This window comes from Chelonoidis abingdonii, chromosome 6 (genome assembly GCF_003597395.2).
Source record: "Chelonoidis abingdonii isolate Lonesome George chromosome 6, CheloAbing_2.0, whole genome shotgun sequence".
Taxonomy (NCBI): Eukaryota; Metazoa; Chordata; order Testudines; family Testudinidae; genus Chelonoidis; species Chelonoidis abingdonii.
The window spans coordinates 90,625,057-90,646,309 of record NC_133774.1 but is presented as its reverse complement, the minus strand read 5'-3'; the positions used below and the strand labels follow the sequence as shown (position 1 = coordinate 90,646,309).

At 38.1% G+C, this 21,253-nt stretch overlaps 1 protein-coding gene across 1 annotated transcript in view; it reads right to left on the bottom strand.

Annotated features, from left to right (window-relative positions):
* The window catches only part of FANCC (FA complementation group C), a 181,869-nt gene that overhangs the window by 134,899 nt on the left and 25,717 nt on the right, over positions 1–21,253 (bottom strand). The window contains exons 3-5 of the mRNA XM_032774098.2: positions 14,205–14,378; positions 12,513–12,597; positions 4,505–4,599 (exon numbers count right to left, since the gene is read on the bottom strand). Coding sequence (XP_032629989.1) covers positions 4,505–4,599; positions 12,513–12,597; positions 14,205–14,369 — 345 coding nt within the window. The 5' untranslated portion in view covers positions 14,370–14,378. The remainder of the gene's footprint in view (positions 1–4,504; positions 4,600–12,512; positions 12,598–14,204; positions 14,379–21,253) is intronic.

Below are 21,253 nucleotides of genomic sequence, written 5' to 3'. Positions count from 1 at the left end.
TCTTTATTTAAAAAATGTTTTAATAAAAAAACAATTTAAAAAATAAAAATATGCCAGCTGTCACAAGCAAACCTACAGTGACAAATTGGTTTTCACATGCAACTGAGTGTGAAAATGGCAAAACTAACTAACTTCTGGTTCAAGTTTTCAAATGGGGAGTTATATGGTCCTAATTACATCACATTGATTGAAATTATGATACCATCTACAAAGGACAATGGTGGAATAAAACAATTTACCTTAACTAGGTACCTTTAGGAAAAACAGTTGAGAACATTTTAAGATGAAAGTAAGGTGCACAGTACAGAAACAGTGAGAGAAAGAGGATTTAACCATTCGGGGAAAATACTACTGATGCTTGAAAGGATACGGTCAAAGTAACACTTGTAAAGTATCTTTTAATCTCAAATTTTTGTCTGAGTTTGTGCACCATCCAATCTTACTCACTAATCCCATCCCCAAAAATCATTTATTTCCATTTATCTTCCTCTCACCATCCCCAAATTCTAAGATACTAAATTTTATCTATTTTAATTAACTTACAAGATGAACGTGTAACAATTAGAATATCTCACCACTAGTTAAATTCATGCCTTCCATCTTCCCACACCCACTTCATTACCCTTTTGTGATCAACCTCTGCTACGTTACATCTAATTTAGGGTCTGATCCAAAGCCCATTCAAGTCAATGGAAAAGTCCCATGTGTTACAGTGGGCCTTGGATCAGGAGCATAGACTGCAAACCTCTCAGAGCAGAGAATGTTCATTTTTAATTGTCTTTAAAAAACTATGAACACAAACGGCACTGTGCAAATAAAGAAATAAGATCAAATAATAGATCACAACTAATCTCCTAGCTATAAAGTCACTTTTGGCTGATTTTACTTGATTAATGACAACTTGCTAGGGTTGAAAATAAAATTAATGACTTGAAGCTACACATAAAGCAAATTCTCCTCTGTGTTGCAGTAAGGTTAACGGCAGGTGGAAGTAACAGCACAGGATCTTACAATAGCACTATGGATCTGATCCAAACTTCAGTGGGCTTTGAATCAGGCCTCAAGAAAGTATTCAAAGAATAGTTAGGATGCTGACAGGTATGTACATTATCTAAAAACAACACATGCAAATGGATATGGTAGATAAAAGTCTATGTCTAGCCTTCCCTTAGCTGGCTAATAGGTATGTTACAATCTGCAACAAGTGCTACGAAGCAGCATGAATTTTGCTCCTGGTCAGATCAGCAGTTAACTGCATGCCACAGCGTGCCTCCATAGCTCATTATGGAGAATCTTGCCCAAACCAACAGGAGGACTTCTACAAAGACAGAATCTCTGCATCATTTTGTTGTGGTGCCTAGGTAAAGATTTAGCCCTTAGAAACTGTGAGAGTAAAGACGATACAGAATGAATACACACTGATTTTTTTCCCATCACAATCCATTTACATACGGAGAACAGACTTGTTTCTTTTTGTCACAAAAAATAGAACTAGTATCTTTTGCACAGGAACAAAACAGCAGAAAAAAATGCACACTGGCCTTGATACATTATCATTTCTATGTATATTCAGTTTGTGTAGTTAAAATACATTTTCTTTCTTTATTTAGCCACTATTTTTTCTTCTTTTCATTGTTTTAAAAGAAAAGCTGCTCTGTACTAATACAATTGCTTAGTAAGGAAACTGCTTCTGATTTCCATTTGAGGAATCAGTCTACACTGCTGTCCCACAGGTAGCTAAATCAAGGTAAGTTGTTTTATTCCTCCGTCTATTTCGCAGATTGTCTATTAACTTCAGGCAACAGTGAATATTTATTAAAGATGGCCTGCAGAATAGACTTGTGACCTTTTGGGGTTTTAAGGTGTACAAAGAAGGCCTGAAAAAAAATAATTTCTGCTTGTTTTTTACATTAGAAACTCAGGTTTCATGTAACCAGGAAGACTCTGTAAAGACTGGTGAACTTGTGAAATGATGACATCCCAAGAGTCAAGAGAGTGAAAGGTAAAATAAGAAGAGAAAGGATTTTTACTCAGACTGTTTTCAAATACTTTGGGCAGTTTTTTGTGTCTTTTGTCAACAGCTCTTTAACTTGAATATCTAATTAGCATTTGGGAAAAAGGATCTCTTTGTTAAAGATTCAACACACTTACCAAGAGTTTCTCCAGCAAAATCAGGAAAGATGAGACTTAATAATCTGATATATTTAAGGTAAAATGTATGAATAAAGCCAGCTTTTCACCTCACTCCACATATTAAAAAATAATTACATTCTTTAGACATCATAAAGACACAAAGAAGGACACAAGCACATTTAAAAAAATAAGTCCTTTGCAGTGCATCCTTAACTAAAACCATAGTTAACTCTACAGCACAGTGAATCCCAAGCATATTGACCTTCAGGACAAGTTCTGAGGCCTATCAGTTTTTTCAGATTCTCAAGAAAGGAGTGGGATAAGAAAGGGGTTAGAGAAACCAAGAAGGGTGACTTTGGTTAACCCTGAATTATGAAGGCTAGGTCTACACTTGGAGCAGGGGGGTTGACCTAAGATACCCAACTTCAGCTACGCGAATAACGTAGCTGAAGTCGGCGTATCATAGGTCGATTTACCTGGCTATGAGTACGGCAGCAAGTCGACCGCTGCCGCTCCCCCATCAACTCCACTTCTGCCTACACTAGACATGATAAATCGATCCCCAATAGATCGATCACTACCGCTGGTCCAGCGGGTAGTGTAGACATACCCTAAGGAGTTCATGATTTCAGCTCCCTTCCAGCAAATGTTTATGCATGTGAGTGACCTTACTGATGTAGGAAGTTATTTACCTGCATACATATTTGCAGTATCAGGCCCTTATTTTTTTAAGATTAGTAATTTTTTACTATAGAATCTAGAGATGGATACATATGAATTGAAATATATAATCAACAAACAAATTGCCTTGATAACCTCAAAAATGCTGCAACATTAGCAAAGATTTCAGCTAATAGATCAGGGGTGGGCAAACTTTTTGGCTCAAGGGCCACATCGGGATTGCAAAACTGTATGGAGGGCCGGGTAGGAAAGGCTGTGCCTTCCCAAACAACCTGGCCCCTACCCTCTATCCGACCCCCTCCCACTTCCCGCCCCCTGACTGCCCCCCTCAGAACCCCCAATCCATCCAACCTCCCCCGCTTGTCCCCTGACCACCCCTTCCCAAGACCCCCCTGACCCTGATCACCCCCCCAGGACCCCACTCCCTATCCAATGCCCCCTGCTCCCTATCCCCTGACTGCCCCAACCCCTATCCACACCCTTGCCCCTGACAGGCCCCCCCGGACTCCCACACCTATCCCACCCCCCTTGTTCCCCATCCCCTGACCATCGCCCCGCCCAGAACCTCTGCCCTATCAAAGTGCCCCCTGCCCCTTATCCAATCTGACTGCCCCCTGGGACTCCCTGCCCCTTATCCAATCTGCCCGGCCCATTTACCATGCTGCTCAGAGCGGCATGTCTGGCAGCCGCACTGCCCGGCCAGAGCCAGACATGCTGCCATGCTGCCCTGCTGGAGCACATGGCGGTGTGGCTGCAAGGAAGGGGCTGGGGGCTAGCCTCCCCGCCAGGAGCTAAGGGGCCGGGCAGGACAATCCCACAGGCCAGATCTGGCCCGTGGGCCATAGTTTGCCCACCTCTGTAATAGATTATATCAGCTCAATTACTTATTATCCTGAAAGCCTACATATTTGAGACTCTTAACCATTCCATCAATATTTTTATCAACTCTTGTTTTAGGTGAAAGTCAATCCAATGAAATTACACTAATCTAACTAGATGTGCTTTAAGTCCCCAATTTAGCAAATCACTTAAGCACATGCCTAACTTTAAGCACTCGTAAATTGTGCTTTTTTGGCTCAGGGAGTAAGTGCATAAAATGTGAACAACAGATGTGCCTACATTAACCCTGAATGGGGCATTAAAGTGGTTTAAGTATTCATTATTTCTTACAGCTCATTAAATATAAACCTGCACACAAGTATTTTCTTTCACTAACTGTCTCTAAAGAAAGTTTGGATACAATTAGCTTCTCCATAGGCAAGAGAGATTAAACAAAAACAAAGCAACAGAAAAGACCTAAATTACAGAGCAAACATAAATTGTTTTCAAAACAATGGCATGTCTCCAGATTATTTTATTCTACCCTAATTGAAAGGTTCTCTTTTATAGCACTTTCTTCCTTTCTGATTTCTGGTCTTTGTTCTGACTTGCAGTTACTAGATTTAGGGCTCCACTGCATAAAGGTCATTAAAACTACCCTAATTTGAGCACCATATCTTTTTAACATTCAAAATGACAGGCTAGCACAGATTATGTTATAATTAGAGTGGAACATATTTCAACACAACATGTATGTAGGTTGTCTTTGGAGTGGTTTCTGAAATTACACACTGTCTCTATGCTATAGATGTAGCACCTTTAAATAATCAATTTAATTCAAAGCAGTCAAGGGGAGGATTCATTTGCTTACCAGTATCCAGCTGTTAGCCTTCAATTCCACAGGGTTCTGTGGTTCATTGCTGTACAGATAACATAAGCACCACATTAGAGTTTTCTGGCTCTCATCTGAAGAAACAAAAGCAAATAAAGATACATTAAAAAAATAAAGTAAAAATATAGACTAAACATATACACAGCAATCTTCTATCCTTGTTAAAATATCCAACCCAAGGCCCAAATGTCAATCTTAACTTTAAAGACATCTATTCCATCAGATACACATCACAACCTTAATATTATTCACATGTAGTTCTTGTGTGTTCATTTCCTTCAATAGTAATTTAAAAAAACATGTAAAAGCATAGAACACAATGAACTGGACAGATTATATTAAAAATATTGAAGCCTATACAGTATTCAGATCATCTTTAAAATCATGCATAGCAGTGACTCTTTTAAATTAGTAATTACAGTTAATGTGCAGTTTAAATCTCTTTGTATTTTTCTTTAACATCATTAGCCATAATTATAAGCCATTGTTAGACAAGATTTATTACTATTCTATCATAACCATACCTACATATACACACACAGAAGTAAATGAACTTTATCTCTGCAAATTTCAATTATGGATTGTAAAAGTAATTCATAACATGGGTGAAAATCTTGGGGCCCTGTAGATGGATGTATTAGACACCACATGCTATGGCAATGTGACAGTTCTGCTGCACAGTGGAGCCAGGCCACATGGCGCATAAAAAGACTCCGCAAACACCTAAACACTGCACAACCAAGCTCCATTGTGGCTTTCTCTTCAGGACCACAGAAGGGTAGATTAGTGAATGGATCAAAGGAAATGAATGGATAGCCAGCAGGTTCATGCACTACATAGTTCTACTAGCCCATAACCCATGTATGTAAGAAACAACAGGCCATGTCCGGTACTCCACCATATCCTACAAAAGAACCCCTGTCCATGTAAACACAGACAATTAGAAAGTTGGAGCTGAGGATTCTGATTCTAATGTCTTTTGAGCAAGTCTGTGTGCCTGCATAGCCAGTTTACTCAGGCTTGTGGACTCTTTCCCAAAATTTAGTTCTGAATAGGAGTACAATTATATATTTTTTAAAATGTTTTAAATATTGCTCTTTACCAGAGGCTAAGCTTATATCTCAAATTTCAGCCCAGAGTAAAATTTTATGGTTATACTGTAAACCTACAAAAACTGGGTTTAACAGTAGAGAAGCTCTGATACAACATTAGCTTACTAAGTGCTATTATTCTTAATAATAATATAAAACACTATTACTCAAAGGGTTTTATGAATGGTAGGAGAAGAAATTATAGCATTAAAACGATCCCCTACAATGACTTTTGCTGTTCTCAATATACTTGTCATCCAGGATGTAATAAACAGTATCATTTATAAGTACTTTGTTGGCAAAGCCTGCAGACAAGAAATACAAGCTTCGTTAAGTAACTTCTGTATTTTCATCAGGTGATCAAAGATGTTACTATTGATTTAAACCAGTATTCTTCAATAAATGTCCAACAAGCCCGTAGGCCTTCACTGGCCTCCCACTGACTAACATCTCTGTAAAGAAATTGTTATCAAACACACATATTTAAGTAACTACAGTTTTGTTGTTATGTGCATTGGGATCTTTTTAATATACATTTTTATGAGCCTGAACAATTTCCTAGTTTGTTTAAGATCAATGTAAAAGAGGTATCTTGTGAATCATTCACTAGAAATTCTAAATGTCCCAGTTCTGGTTTGTGCTTTCAATGTTCACTCAATACGCACAATTAGAATTCAGCTGTTTGCACACTTTGCATTTTAACAATTTTATCATCTTCAAAAGCACCATTTCAATTAAAAAATTCCCAGTATGAAATTATTTAGGAGAGAAATTAAACAAATAATTATTTCTTGCTCCAATCAACCCTATTACAGTCCCATACTTTTGGGAGTCAAAATTTTTAAATTTTATTAAAAACACCACCGTTACATGTGATTAAAATTATCTCAAAATTGTTACATTGCTAATGCAAAACCAAAAATATTTAAGTAATAAGCAGTAAAGATGCTTTATACAAACAAAAGAACACAAGTCCATACATCCTACACAAAACAGAATCTAGTTCAACTATTTTCAAACCTGTCTCTGTCTTTCCCCTGCTTATGCACACACATTTACATTTACAGTATGCCAGACAGAAGTTCTTAATAAAAAATACGGAATTTCATAATTCACACAATCAAAACTTTATTCAGCGAGAGGGAGAAGAAAAAGCAGAAGTGATAGGGGCAAAAGATTACATTGTATTATAACTGTTTAATCAGGGACTCACAGACTATAAAGAACAGTTACTTACCCTACAGCAACTGTAGTTCTTCAAGATGTTATAGTCAGCGTGGATCAACTGTAGGTGGACATATGTTTCATGCATACAAGACTGGATTTTCTTGACTAGTAGTGTCAATTGGGGCTAAGCATGTGCTCTGTGCCTCCTTGTGCTCCAATATGAGGACACGAAGGGGGGGATGGCTGCAACCCTCCCTCAGTTCCCTTGCAGTTCAAAACCTGAGTTGCTGAAGACTCCATAAGCAGGAACAGAGGACAGGTTGTGGAATTCACACTGACTACATCATCTGAAAGAACCACAATTACTGTAGGGTAGGTAACTATTCTTTCTTTGAGCATGTATCAGTGTGGATCCCGCTCTAGGTGACTGGCAAGTAGCATCTTCTCTGATCAGCAGGAATGAGGATTTTCAGCGGTGTCAGTCAAACAGTGATTGCAATACTCTTCTACTGAATCTGGCATCAAACCAGGGTACCATATCAAAGGCATAATGTTTAACAAAAGTGAGTGAGTTGCTTCTCATGACTTTCTTGCAGATCTCAAAGACTGGCACATATCTGAAGCAGGCAGAAGATGCTGTCTGTACCCTCTCAGTGGGAGAGGTTCACCAACCAGCTAACAGCCAGTGGAAATACACTGTATGACCCACTGTGAAAGTCTCTCCAACAAGATGGCTTGACCTCCTGACAAGCTGATATGGCTACAGAGAGGCAAGGGGAGAGAACCTGAATGGCGTAGTCCTATTGAGGTAGTAAAGCAAGGTCCTGGAAACATCCAAATACAAGGCATCTTTTCTCTCAGTGAAGAGAGATGCTTCAGGAAGAAGAGTGGTACGGTGACAGATGATTCAGGTGGAATTCTTATACCACTTTGGGGATGAACTTAGGAAAAGGTCTCATTCACCAACCTGTTCCTCTAAAAGGACATGTTCGGTGGGCCTGTCATAATTGTTAAGGCTGATTCCCCACTCTGGAACTTCAAGTGCAGAAGGTGGGGGCTCACAAGAATTCTAAAAATGAATACGGGCCACTCGAGGCTTGTATTTAACTACCAAGGTTATAGCTTTTCTCTGATCTTGGATGGGTAGAAGCTGCCAGCACCCAAGTGCAAAAACCCCTTTGAGAACTCTGGAAGGTGCACGTGGGAATTCCTTCCTATGGGGTTCCCTCAAGCCCTTTCACACACACCCACACGCCCAGGGGGAAAAGCTGAGAAAGAAAACAAAGGAAATCAGCTGTTGCCACTAGCTAATTACATAACGTGCACAAACCTCTTAAGACACAAAACTCCAATCCTGTTCTTAAAAAAGGTAAACTTTATTTAAAAAAAAAAGAAAAAAGAAAAAAATACATCTAAAAACTCAGGCTACAGTAGATTTAAAAAGAGCAAATACAAAAATTAAGCAAGAATAGCTTTCTAGAGTTCCAGCTTAAAGGTTACAAGCAAAACAAAAGCACCTGGGGTTAGCACAGAGAAGTTCACAAGCCATAAAGAAATAAAAGAGATGAACCTAATCGTGTCTTCATAGACATTTCCTGATCTACTTACATAGCTGGGGTTCCAAATGGGTAGTTTCTAAGTATGATTCATACCTGGCCCAAGCTTTTACAGCATAATGCCAGTACTGTCTTTGCTCTCCAGGAGAGCAACATAGACCGACAAAGGAGAAGTTTTTTCCCAATTTTTAAAAGATCTAGCCTTCCCATTGGCTCTTTTGGTCAGGTGCCCACTCCCTTCCTTTTACCTATGGACTTTTTAACTCTTTACAGGTAAAGCAAGTAAAAAACAGCTACTAAGAGGAATTTTATAGCTAATTGGCTGGCTGGGTGGTGTCCATAAAAGGGAACTACTCTCCCCTTCATTTGTCACATGAGTGGTAACAACTAATTTATACTCTATAATTTTATATGTATAGTTGAGATTATGCTTTCCCATGTGCATTACTCTGCATTTATCAACACTAAATGTCATCTGCCATTTTGTTGCCCAGTCACCCAGTGTTGTGAGATCCCTTTGTAACTCTTCGCAGCCTGCTTTGGACTTAACTACCTTTAGTAGTTTTGTATTATCTGCAAATTTTGTCACCTCACTGTTTACGCCTTTTTCCAGATCATTTATGAATATGATGAACAGTACTGGTCCCAGTACAGACCCCTGAGAGATTAACCTCTCTCCATTCTGAAAACAAACCATTTATTGCTACCCTTTGTTTCCCATCTTTTATCCAGTTACCAATCCATGAGAGAATCTTCCCTCTTATCCTGTGACAGCTTACTTTGCTTAACAGCCTTTGGTGAAGGACCTTATCAAAGGCTTTCTGAAAATCTAAGTACACAATATCCACTGGATTCCTCCTTATCCACATGCTTGTTGACTCCCTCAAGGAATTCTAGTAGATAGGTTAGGCATGATTTCCTTTTACAAAAACCATGTTGACTCTTCCCCAACAAATCGTGCTCATCTATGTGTCTGATAATTCTGTTCTTTATTCTAGTTTCAACCAATTTGCCTGGTACTGAAGTTAGGCTTACCAGCCTGTAATTGTTGGGAACACCTCTGGAGCCTTTTTAAAAAATTGGTGTCACATTAGCTATCCTCCAGTCATCTGGTACAGAAGCTGATTTAAATGATAGGTTACATACCAGTTCGTAGTTCTGCAATTTCATATTTGAGTTCCTTCAGAACTCTTGGGTGAATACTACTTGGTACTGGTGACTTATTACTGTTTCATTTATCAACTTGTTCCAAAACCTCCTCTAATGACACCTCAATCTGGGACAGTTCCTGAGATTTGTCACCTAAAAAGAAAGGCTCAGGTTTGTGAATCTCCCTCACATCCTCAGCCATGGATCTGATGCAAAGTATTAATTTAGTTTCTCTGCAATGGCCTCACTGGTTATTTAGCAGGCTTCCTGCTTCTGATCTACTTAAAAAATTGTTTGCTATTACTTTGAGTCTTTGGCTAGCTGTTCTTCACATTCTTTTTTGGCCTTCCTAATTATATTTTTACATTTCACTTGCCAGAGTTTATGCTCCTTTCTATTTTCCTCAATAGAATTTAACTTCCATTTTTAAAGGATGCCTTTTTGCCTCTACCTGCTTCTTTTACTTTGTTGTTCAGCGATGGTGGCACTTTTTTGGTCCTTTTACTATGTTTTTTAATTTGGGATATCCATTTAAATTGAGCGCCTCTGTTACAGTGTCTTTAAAAAGTTTCCATGCAGCTTGAAGGGATTTCAGTTTTGGCAACCGTACCTTTTAATTTTTGTTTAACTAACTTCTTCGTGTTTGTGTAGTTCCCTTTTCTGAAATTAAATGCTACCATTGTGGGCTGCTTTGGTGTTTTCCCCCCTATAGAGATGTTAAATTTTATTATGTTATGGTCACTATTACCAAGTGGTTCAACTATATTCACCTCTTGGACCAGATCTTGTGCTCCATTAAGGACAAAATAAAGCACTGCCTTTCCTCTTGTGGGTTTCAGGACTAGCTGCTCCAACAAGCAGTCATTTAAGATGTCATGAAACTTTATCTCTGCATCCTGTCCTAAGGTGACATGTACCCAGCCAATATGGAGATAGTTGAAATCCCCCATTATTAAGACTACAATTTAGTCATGGGTATTTTTAGTAAAAGTCACAGACTGGTCACGGGCAATAAACAAAAATTAACAGCCCGTGACCTGTCTATGACTTATACTATAAATTACTATAAATACCCCTGACTCAATCTTGGGGGGGATTTACAAGTTGAAAAACAAAATTTTTTGACTTAAAACAGCCTTGCCTGGTTCCCCCCTTTACTTACAAGTTTGAAAATGAGAGACCTATTCAAAAGATTTGGAGAGCCTGGATGATTTTCCCCCCTCTCATCCCAAGAGTTGGTAAAACAACCCCAAAATTAAGAGGTGGGGGAACAAACAAACGAGCACTTTTGTTCCACCCAAGATTTAGAAAGTATCTTGCCCCTATTGGTCCTCTGGTCAGGTGTCAGGTCATTGAAAAAAAACTGGTGTTCTTAACCCTTTTAGCGGGTCAAAAGAAATTAAAATTAAAAAGACTATTTTTGAAAGGCAGTTACATTTAAGTTGAGCCTCTTTTATATGGGTTTCTTTAAAAGTTTCCATGCAGCAGCTTTCAGAAATTTTCACTTTTGGTCCCCTTTTAATTTCTGTTTAAAAGCTAACCTCCTCATTTTTTCTAGTTTCCTTTTCTGAAATTAAATGCGTACAGTGTGGGTCAAAAACCCCCCAGTGTTTCCTTTTTTCCAAGGGATGTTAAATTTATTATTTGGTCACTTATTACCAAGCGGTCCAGGGGGGGGGGGGGGTGGCTGCTGCTGGGGGAGAGGGCCCAGCAGCATAGGCTGCCGGAGGCCACTGAGCAGCGGTTGCTCCAGCCACTCCAGAAACCGCTGCTCAGAGCTTGAGCAGCCCTTGGATCAGCCACACGGGCCGCTGAAGAAGTCACGGAAGTTGCGGAAAGTCATGGACTCCCTGACTTCTGCAACCAGCATGACAGACACGGAGCCCTACCCGTTATTATTGAGTTTTTTATTTTTATAACTTGTCTAATCTCCCTAAGCATTTCACAGTCACTATCAACATCCTGGTCAGGTGGTCGGTAATATATCCCTACTGCTATATTCCTGTTATTCAAGCATGGAATTACTATCCATAGAGGTTCTATGGCACAAGTTTAGTTCATTTAAGATTTTTACTTCATGTGACTCTATGCTTTCTTTCACATGTAGTGCCACTCCCCCACGTACAACCTATTCTATCCTTCCAATATATTCTGCACCCTGATATTACTGTGGTCCATTGATTATCCTCATTCCACCAAGTTTCTGTGATGCCTATTATATCAATATCCTCATTTAATATGAGGTACTGAAGTTCACCCATCTTACTATTTAGACCTTTAGCATTTATATATACAAGCACTTAAAAAATTGTCATCTTTTAGCTGTCTGACATTATCGGATGTAATTGAATGGGACTATTTTTCATTTGACTGTTTCTCATCTGATCCTACCCATATTTTATCATCTTCCGTCCTCTTCTCCTTACTAGGATATAGAGAATCTCCATTAATAGATCCTCCCCTAACGGATGTCTCTGTCCAAACCACAAGCTCCTCCACACCTGTCAGCTTTCATCCTTCTGAAGAGGGGAAGGGCAGTGCCAACAACATAGAGATTCTTTTACTAAGAAGAGATTTTGCATTTTCCTCTAACAAGTCTCTGGGAATAGTGGAAGGAGTTTGAGAGTTAGGCTTCCAGAAACCCTACAAAGGATTTTTAAATAACTGATGCGAGGAGAGGTGAGAGCCTCCTGATAAAATTTTACAACCAGGAAGAATTCATTCAAGCTCTTTGGGGAAGGTTCTGAGAAAAAAGAGGCAGGTAATCACTGAGACCCCTTATTTTGCAGATGTCTTGAAGAACCTCTTACTTATTCAAGGGAAGAGGGAGTGGATGGATTTTAGAACAAAGTTGAGACTATGGAACAAGTACTATAGTTTCTGATCAATAACATAATTCAAAACAAACTATCTGCATTCTCATGTTTTTATGAACTATCAAAATATGTGCCCAGAAATTTAAAAAACACAGTTTGAAAGGAAAATTCTAGAAACTCTTGCAGAAAGCTAGTTTCAAGTTCTTACCATATCCAACAACAAAGGGATTCCAACAAAGTCTTCCTAGTAATTGACCAATTAAAGGGAACCTCTGAAGTGCAGTAGTGGAATTCTGTAAACAAAAACATAATGTACTGAACACCAAAAATACTTGATTATCATTAATTACCTAGATAACTGTAAATTACATTCTTATTTTGCTAAAAGTACACATCAGGGAGCAGAAGACCTTCAGATATTTAATAAAAGCAAAGCTTTCAGGCCACAGCTGTAACTTAATACTTCATCCAGGTCAGCTAAACCTGAGCTATATTTCCCTTAGGGTAATGTTTAATTATGTTTGAAAATTAACTTCATTTTCCTTATGTGGAGTAGTCAGGAAAGGCTATAATATTTGTAAATAACACAAATTTCCAGGTAGTAAAATACAATTAAAGTAGTCTGTTGATTCCTACAGTTTTCTTACATTATGCCATGGAGTTTGTGAAGAAATGAATAGAAGCTGTGGCATAAAGATAAGTTTCTACATATTACTACTCCTGCTTACTGCATGGCAAATGACATCATAACGAGTCAGTCACAACGTAAAATTTAACAGACTCTGAACCTACCAAAAAAATAAGGAAAATTTAACCAAATAGAAAGCAGCTTCACTATAAAAAGTAGTAGATAGTGGGGTTTATATAGACCCTTATGCAATCAGCCTATTTTTCAGTATTTGTAGCTTTACTGTCTAATAAATGAAGGCTTTAAAAATGGTAGTGTGCTGAGATAATGTGCAAGTAGCAGAAACAATAACCATCTCCTGCTGCTGCAATAAATTCCTCAGATTTGTCTCAGATTGGGGCTGGTCCTAGACTTTCTGGGGCCATATATAGAAGGTCCATTTGAGGCCATATCTCAGAAAGTACTCACCGAAGTAGCAACATTAAAAAAAAACAGATTTTATTTTTATTCTCATATAAAAATTTCTATTCTTAAAGTATACATACACACAAAAATTCTCAACATTCAAAAACGAATTTGAAAACTGCACTTTAACTTCAGAAAAAAAATAATACTTTTCTTTTGTTAATCTTTTCATGAGGTGAAGAGCATTTTAACCTCACAACTCGATATTGTATTATTGAAAACTGCTATGCTGAATCAATGCACACAAAAGTTACAACAAACACCACCTAAAGTTTACCTGACTGAAAGAAAGAAAAGAAAGAAAGAAAGAAAATACTCAAATTACTACCCAGAATAGTTAGTAACATTTGCCAGTGATCCAACCATAGTGCTGGAAATCACTATATGTGCCACAGCACTGGGTTTAGCATGTCAACAGACTTTAGGATTTAAGGGATCAGTTACAATTTTGCATGTAAAGGCCTTTAAATAATCCAATTTATGACCTGACAACATGAATCAAATTTGTGTTTATTATAAAGAGTTTTTAAAAGTCTCTACTCAATTGGCTAGGAAATCTCATGTGACAACATAACCAATCAAAAAAAAAAAAGCTCCTTTCACAATAAATCAGGGACACAGGAAACACATTCCTGTTTGCATTACCTGTGGCTGTTTCCCCAATTTGCCTCTTTTATCCAGCAATACATTAGGTCAATACCACAAGCCTCTCTGCTACCATTCACTTTTTGGTTTTGTCAAAACATGGGGTTCAGGTTGTTTGAGGCAGTCTTCAAAACAGTTCATTCTTCCTGCTAAATTACGTACCATATGTTTCAAGGATTCATAAATCTGCTGTAGAAACTCCTGTAATTTAGGCAACTGAAGGCAGACATCTTGCTGGGATTCCAAAGTGGTAGTTTGACCCCACTCAACAGCTTTATCCAGCCAATACTGAAAGCTCAATTTAGGGACAGCAGTATGTTGGGCCATCCCCTCCCCCTAAAAAAGATTAGAACTATAATCAGACATATCTAAACATACAATGAGAAAAAAGTTTGCTAATATCTCATCTGTGAAGTGGGAGGAAATTAAGAGAATCTTTTTTCAGTCTGTAGATGCTCCATAAAGCAGTAAAGTGGTTTCTATAGTTATAAGAGGGTAAAATAATGACCCCTTTATGTCAAAATAGCAGTGATTGAATAGTAATCAGTACTTTAAAATATATCACCCAGCTGGGGCTCAGATTTTTACTATCTGAATTTGTCATCACCAATATTTCATTAGAAGAGTAGTAAAATAAAGTGTGGGGGTATGTATACACAAATGCAGCTGTGCTGTGTGCAAAGTATTGTTTGTGAAATTTCACTATCCATCACCTGTAGTATCTTATTTTTACAAGAAGATAACATATATTCTCAAAATGATGCTTATTTAGAATTTATTTCATACCATGAGAAATCTAAAATATATCCAGTTTTCAAAGTAGTATGAAAGTTTTAAAATAGCTTGTTATCAAAAGTGAGGAAATGTTTTAAAACTTGACATCTGTTAGTATCCTTTAGCTTTGTGGGCAAGAAAAGTTATTTCCTTAAAAGTTGTCTAATGAATTTAATCCCCTATTTTCGGTCTTTTCCCCTTCATTTCTTATTAAACACAGAAAAAAGAAAATATTATTACAATCTTATTTATAAACCTGTTTTAATTAAAATTGTACGACACACTATATATTTGGAATTCAGTATTTCCAAGAAGCAGCATGCCTAGGGCCAGATCAGTATGAGGAACGCCAAACATTCAAAAATCATGAGCTAAAACCGAAGTAAAATACTTCAAAAATTAAATTGGCTTAAAATCATGATTTTTAATCACATTTTTTACCTGCTTTCTGATTTTTCTTCACCTTTTGAGGAAGCCACCTGTGATCATCTCAGGGTCAGAACTGAACACCCCCCACACACACCCTCTCTAGTCACTACTCAGATGACACTCGTCTTACCCTCTCCTAACCCTTGAGTTGTGGGGAGTTGCTGTCCTACCCATCTCTAATCCTCTCCCTGTCTAGACAGGATAGGCAGCTGTCTTACTCATGTACTCCCCACCTGCTCCTCCAGCCGCCTGTCTCCCATCCAGCCGCCTGTCTTCCCTCATTTACTTTCCCCCTTATATTCTCATCAGTCTGTTACCTATCTCATTCTCCCTCTCTGCTGCCTCTCCCTCAGTCTGTCCCTGGACCTTCCAACACTCCTTCAGTTCTTTAGTTACCTAACTCACTTATTTTTCGTGTTCTCTTCCCCGACTACCACTAGTGTCATTCACTGCACCGCCACATTCTCCTGCCTCCATTTGGTCCTCATACAGCAGTCTGGCTGCAGCCCCATTGGAAACGATAGGAGAGATCATCCATCTTTGTTAGCAGAAGCCCCACTTTTATCTACATAGGTTATGGAGACATGGTGGCCATCTTTCTGAGAGCAGTCTATGGTTTAGTTCCATTGACCATGAGTAATGGGAGCTGGTGAACATACTAGATAAGGACAAAACTTCAAAAGCTGGTAGGCAAAAACGAGAAATTCAAGAGAACCTTTAAAAAAAAATATTGTGAGAGTTGGAAACACTTCAAGAATATAAAAAGCCCTCCTATCTAAAATTCTACCAAATGTCCTAATCTTCCACCCCAATAAAAAAAGCACTTAGAAAACCAGAAGGAAAAGATTCAATAAAGTCTTGTTCATCATGTTTTTCATTTGAAAATAATATTCTCTAGTTAAAATGAAAACTTTAAACAAAGATCTCAGTGAATCTAATTCTCATAAAAAATCCTAGAGGGTGACCAGTGGAGAATGAGTTCCTCCGTTTAGCCACAAGATACATACAACAGTATGGACAGTGGAACAGAAGACTTTCCACAATGTGGAAAGATGCCCTGAGGGGAAGACCTCTAGGGCTGAGACTATTCAGTGCCCGTGTCCATCCAATCATTGTCCTTTCTGTCAAGAATGCTAAGGCAGCTGTCAATTAGTGCCAAATGTGGTGGCAATTCCATGATACGGACTTTTGTTCACTGGGAGCTGAACTCAGACAATAACAGAAGCAACTGGAGCCAGTGGATACTGACCCTAGTATGCGACAGGGTACAACCTTTTGTAACCTTGACCTATGTGCCATGTCATGTGGGCCAAGACAAAGTTCAGTCAGTTGCAGTACTCCTACAAGTCACAACTGCCTGACGCAGACCACCATGATCTCTTTTCACACAGGCTAAATAACACCCAAGAGATGCTTACCAATTCGGCACAATACTAACCCAGGCCAGATTTTTAAAAAAATTTCACCATCACTTTTAAACAGTAATAAATAAATAGATAAATAAACAATGAACCATAGTATTGTTCAGACTATTACAGGGCTTTGGACCCCAACCAATAAGAAAACATTTTAATAAGTAAGGTACACCAGTTGGATGGCTCGTATTTAGAGCATGTTTGTTTTAAAAAGTGATCAAAGGAAATGTAAACAAAGCCCATATTTTTTTTCATTAGTTACTAAATCCACACTTACATTTTTTGTTGTTGCTGTCATTTGAACACTTATGGAACAGTGTATCAAACTACCTATTAATCCACCAATGTCCTGTCTTATTAGCCAATAAGTATTTAAAAAAATAGATAATGAATAAGGACTATAACAATTAGTTACATCTGGATGTATGATTTTCAGGGGGTAAATTAAGCCTTTATAGTATTTCAATGGGTGAAATGCATCCTGGTGAAGAAGGTCTACAAAAAGCCCCTCCACACTGCTTAAAATGAGACTTGCTACCAGAGTGACTGTTCAGAAGAATCCTCTGCACTGCCTGAATATTGCAAAGAGGGTCTTTGTGTCAACAGCATATAGGCTTAGACAGAGCAGTGATGAAGGCAGAAATGCAGGACTCAAATCCAGTACATAGACTGGACTGGGAGCCACAGGAGAGGGGCTGGGGCTGTGTAGCAAACTTCTACCCTAGCCCCAAAACAAGAAGTGAATTTTCTCTTCCCTTCTCATATGCTCTTCACCAAATCTGAATAAATTGTATTGCTGGCCTAGGAAAAGCCCCCCAGTAAATTGCTATACAGATCACAGTCAGATGACCTATTTCAGAGCGGTTTACTTACTGTACTCATTGTAGACATGGGCACCTGGACATCATTTTCAGCAAAGCACCTAAACAAGTGCTTAAATCCATTCCTGTTCAAAAAGACGCTTAACCTTCAAGCATGTATTTGCATGTTTTGTTGAATCGTGATCTTGACTCTTCCGGATTGTCACCAAAGAACACATGTGAGCGGCAAATTCTCATTTGTACCTATTCTGTCCCGGGCATCCTGCCTTCTAGGATATATCTCAATGTTTGCTTTTTTCAGAGGCCTAAAACTTTCCTAGTCTAACAGAAACATTTTTGTGTATCTTTTAAACTATGGAATCTAGCCCTGCAAAGGGAACTTTTCCTGAATTATCCTAAGCTTCTCTTTGATTTAGCCACATGAGGAGATATGCCATAGAACTGAAAAAAAATAACAAATGCAAAAATACAAAGTACACACATAGAATACTGACCTGATATATCACTTTAAACTCAAAGTCTTCCATGGGGTGCCCAAACTGATTAACAAAGATACACTTGAGTAACCACTGGACTTGTAATTATAAATAAAATAAAACAAAACCAAACCAATATAATGACTCTGTTGAAATGAAAAAGATTGCTAACAAAATTACAGAAAGGAAACTCTTCTTGGGTAATTTGGTCTATCCCCCCAGAACACGTTTGTTCCCCAGTTTATCTTCAGAGCCAATGGTATTTCTTCAATTAAAAGATTTGCTGTTATAGGCCAGCACTTCACTTCTGCTCTGACTGCCACACTCGAAACCTGATCCTATCTTTCCATTACATTTGACGCAGATCCAGAATTTAAAAAACTGAGTAGTTCACATTTAATATGATTCACCTCAAGTTATTCCCTCTGCCTTCTGGAAGGGAAAATAAATCCTTGCTCCTCTTGCCTCAGACCCTCCCAGTCGAACTCCCGTTGTTCTTCACTTTGAGGCAGTGAGAAGCCCTGCAGAGCTTAGGCATGGGGTATTTGTTACATCCTTCAGAGACTGTGGGCAGCATTTCTAACAAGGAATGGATTAGCTTTATTCTGTTGAGTGAGTTATCTGGATTAGTGTCTGAAATGTAACATATTTAGTCAGTAACTTTTGTTACCAGATTCTCAGGCACAGCTCCATAGTATACCAGAATGTTCCACTTCAAGTGCTAACAGACTTACTGTTAGAATACAGCTGTCACACATCATATCCAAAACATACATGTACAGACTATAATATGAAAGTCTGAATCCATGACTGGAAAAGTACATAAACACAAAATTAACTTATCCTGGGAACTGAAGAATATCAAAATCTCAAAGAAGATATCAAATTAGTTTTCTTAAAACTGGAATGGATTCTGTTTGCTGTAACCATCTCTTTTCCCCAAGTCTAAACAAAAAAACCTTAAATCACACTGTATAAAGGTTATTACCTGCAGTGGGTATAGATTCATATCCTTGGGAAGCATATACATTGACATGGAACTATCTGAGTAACAGGGACTGTTGAGCCTACAAATGTCTCCCAGCAGTTCCAAATGACTGAAATGCAGACTCTGTACTACTGAAGGATGACATAACCTGTTTACTTGATCTATCAGCTAAAATAGGTATGCAGCATCTAACCAGGATTTCTATCATAGTTATTTCTATGAAGGATCTTTTATAGCTCTGACTATCTTCAGATTTGTCTTTCACCAGCTGCTGATAAAGTGGTCACTACTCACCAAAACATTACTGAAAATGAGCCAAGGTACCATACAGCAGCAAATTCAAATTGTTATTTTTTTAAAGAGTAGTTTCCTTCAAAAAGTTGAGGGTTTCTTCATATATAAATAGGAAAATCTGAGATACCATTTAAGTACAACATTATTTCATATTGTAGCATTAGGGGTTTACAAATAAATTAGGTGAAACTACACTGTCTAAAATCCAACAAAAACTTTAAGGTAACCTCTCCCAGCGCCTGCTTCTTCTACAGTGGTGACAATTAGCTCTAAACTCCAACATAACACTTTAATCACTTTCCATTACCCCAGTTTTTCTCAAACAACACCTTCTTATCCGGGGAAGGAAAGCCAATTATATTACAGAAGTGTCCAGAGACCTCAAATAGAATCAAGTCCTCATTGTGTTAGCTGAACATAAAAGACAGCTCCTGTTCCAAAGAACAGCATATTTTCAAAATCTGGAAAATGGTAATTTTTATCTATGTTTTGTTACCACTCTGATGGGTATTAAAGGATAGCTAAGCACCACAGTATGAGGTTTCATATTATAAAGTCATTTCATAATTGCATAATATAACATTATTGGCCCCTTATACCACAATCCAGCTGAGGATGATTTAACAGCCATAATAATCATATTAATTTAAAACAGCAAGAGACTATATGACCCTGAAAATCACAGAGACAGTGAATTTTAATAAGAAGATCAGGCCACAAATTTAATGTCTTACAGATGACAAATGATTTTTAGCTAACACCAAAATAAAAAAAATGATTAGCACAAAATACACTGTCTACTCATTATATTGTTTCTCTATACCAAATATTCCATATCTCCTTGATTGCTTTATAATTTTCCCGCAAATAGATTTTTCCTTTCATTATGACAATTTTTCTCTCAGGTTTTTAGGGTAGGATAATATATCATGAGTTAAGAGTAGTATTTCAGGCAGTTTTAATTCCACTGCTTAAAATACTTACTGTTTATATTATGGAAGAACCCAGAATCATAGATTTGAAGGCCAGAAGCGATCCTTGTGATCATCTAAACTTCTGTATAACACAGGTCATAAAACTTCCGCAAAATAATTCCTAGAGCAATCTTGATTTAAAAATTGGCAGTGACTGTGAATTCCCCATGACCCACTGTAAATTGTTCCAATGATTAATTACCCTCACTGTTAAAAATGTATGCCTTTATCCAGTCTGAATTTGTCAAGCTCCAACTTCCAGCCATTGGATCATGTAATACTTTTCTTTCACAGATTGAAGAGGACATTTTCAGATATTGCTCCCCATCTAGGTAATTATAGGCTGTAATAAAGTTATCCCTTAGCTTTCTCTTTGTTAACTAAGCAGACTGAGCTTTTTGACTATATCCTTTACTCATCTTCATGGCTCTTCTCTGAACCCTCTCCAATTTATCGACATTCTTCTTGAATTGTGGGCACCAGAACTGGACATCCTCAGTATTCCATCAGCAGTTGCATCCGTGCCAAATACAGAGGTAAAATAAACTCTCTATTCTTACTTGAGATTCCCCTGCTTATGTAACTGAGGAGTGCATTAGCCCTTTTGACCACTGTATTGCTCTGGGAGCAGATGTTCAGCTAATTATCCATCATTGCATGACTCTCAAATCCTTTCCAGAGTCACCGCTTCCCAGGATAGGATCCCCCAACCTGTAAGTATGACCTGCATTCTTTGTTCCTACATTTACCCATATTAAAACACATATTGTTTCCTTGTACCCAGCTTACCAAGCAATTCAGAGTGCTCTGTATAAGTGACTAGTCTTCTTCATTAATTACCACGACCCCAATTTTTGTGTCATCTGCAAACTTTATCAGTGATGATTTTATGTTTCCTTCCAGGTCATTGACAAAAATGTTAAGTATCAGAGGGGTAGCCATGTTAGTCTCGATCTGTAAAAGCAGCAGAGAATCCTGTGGCACCTTATAGACTAACAGACGTTTTGGAGCATGAGCTTTCGTGGGTGAATACCCACTTC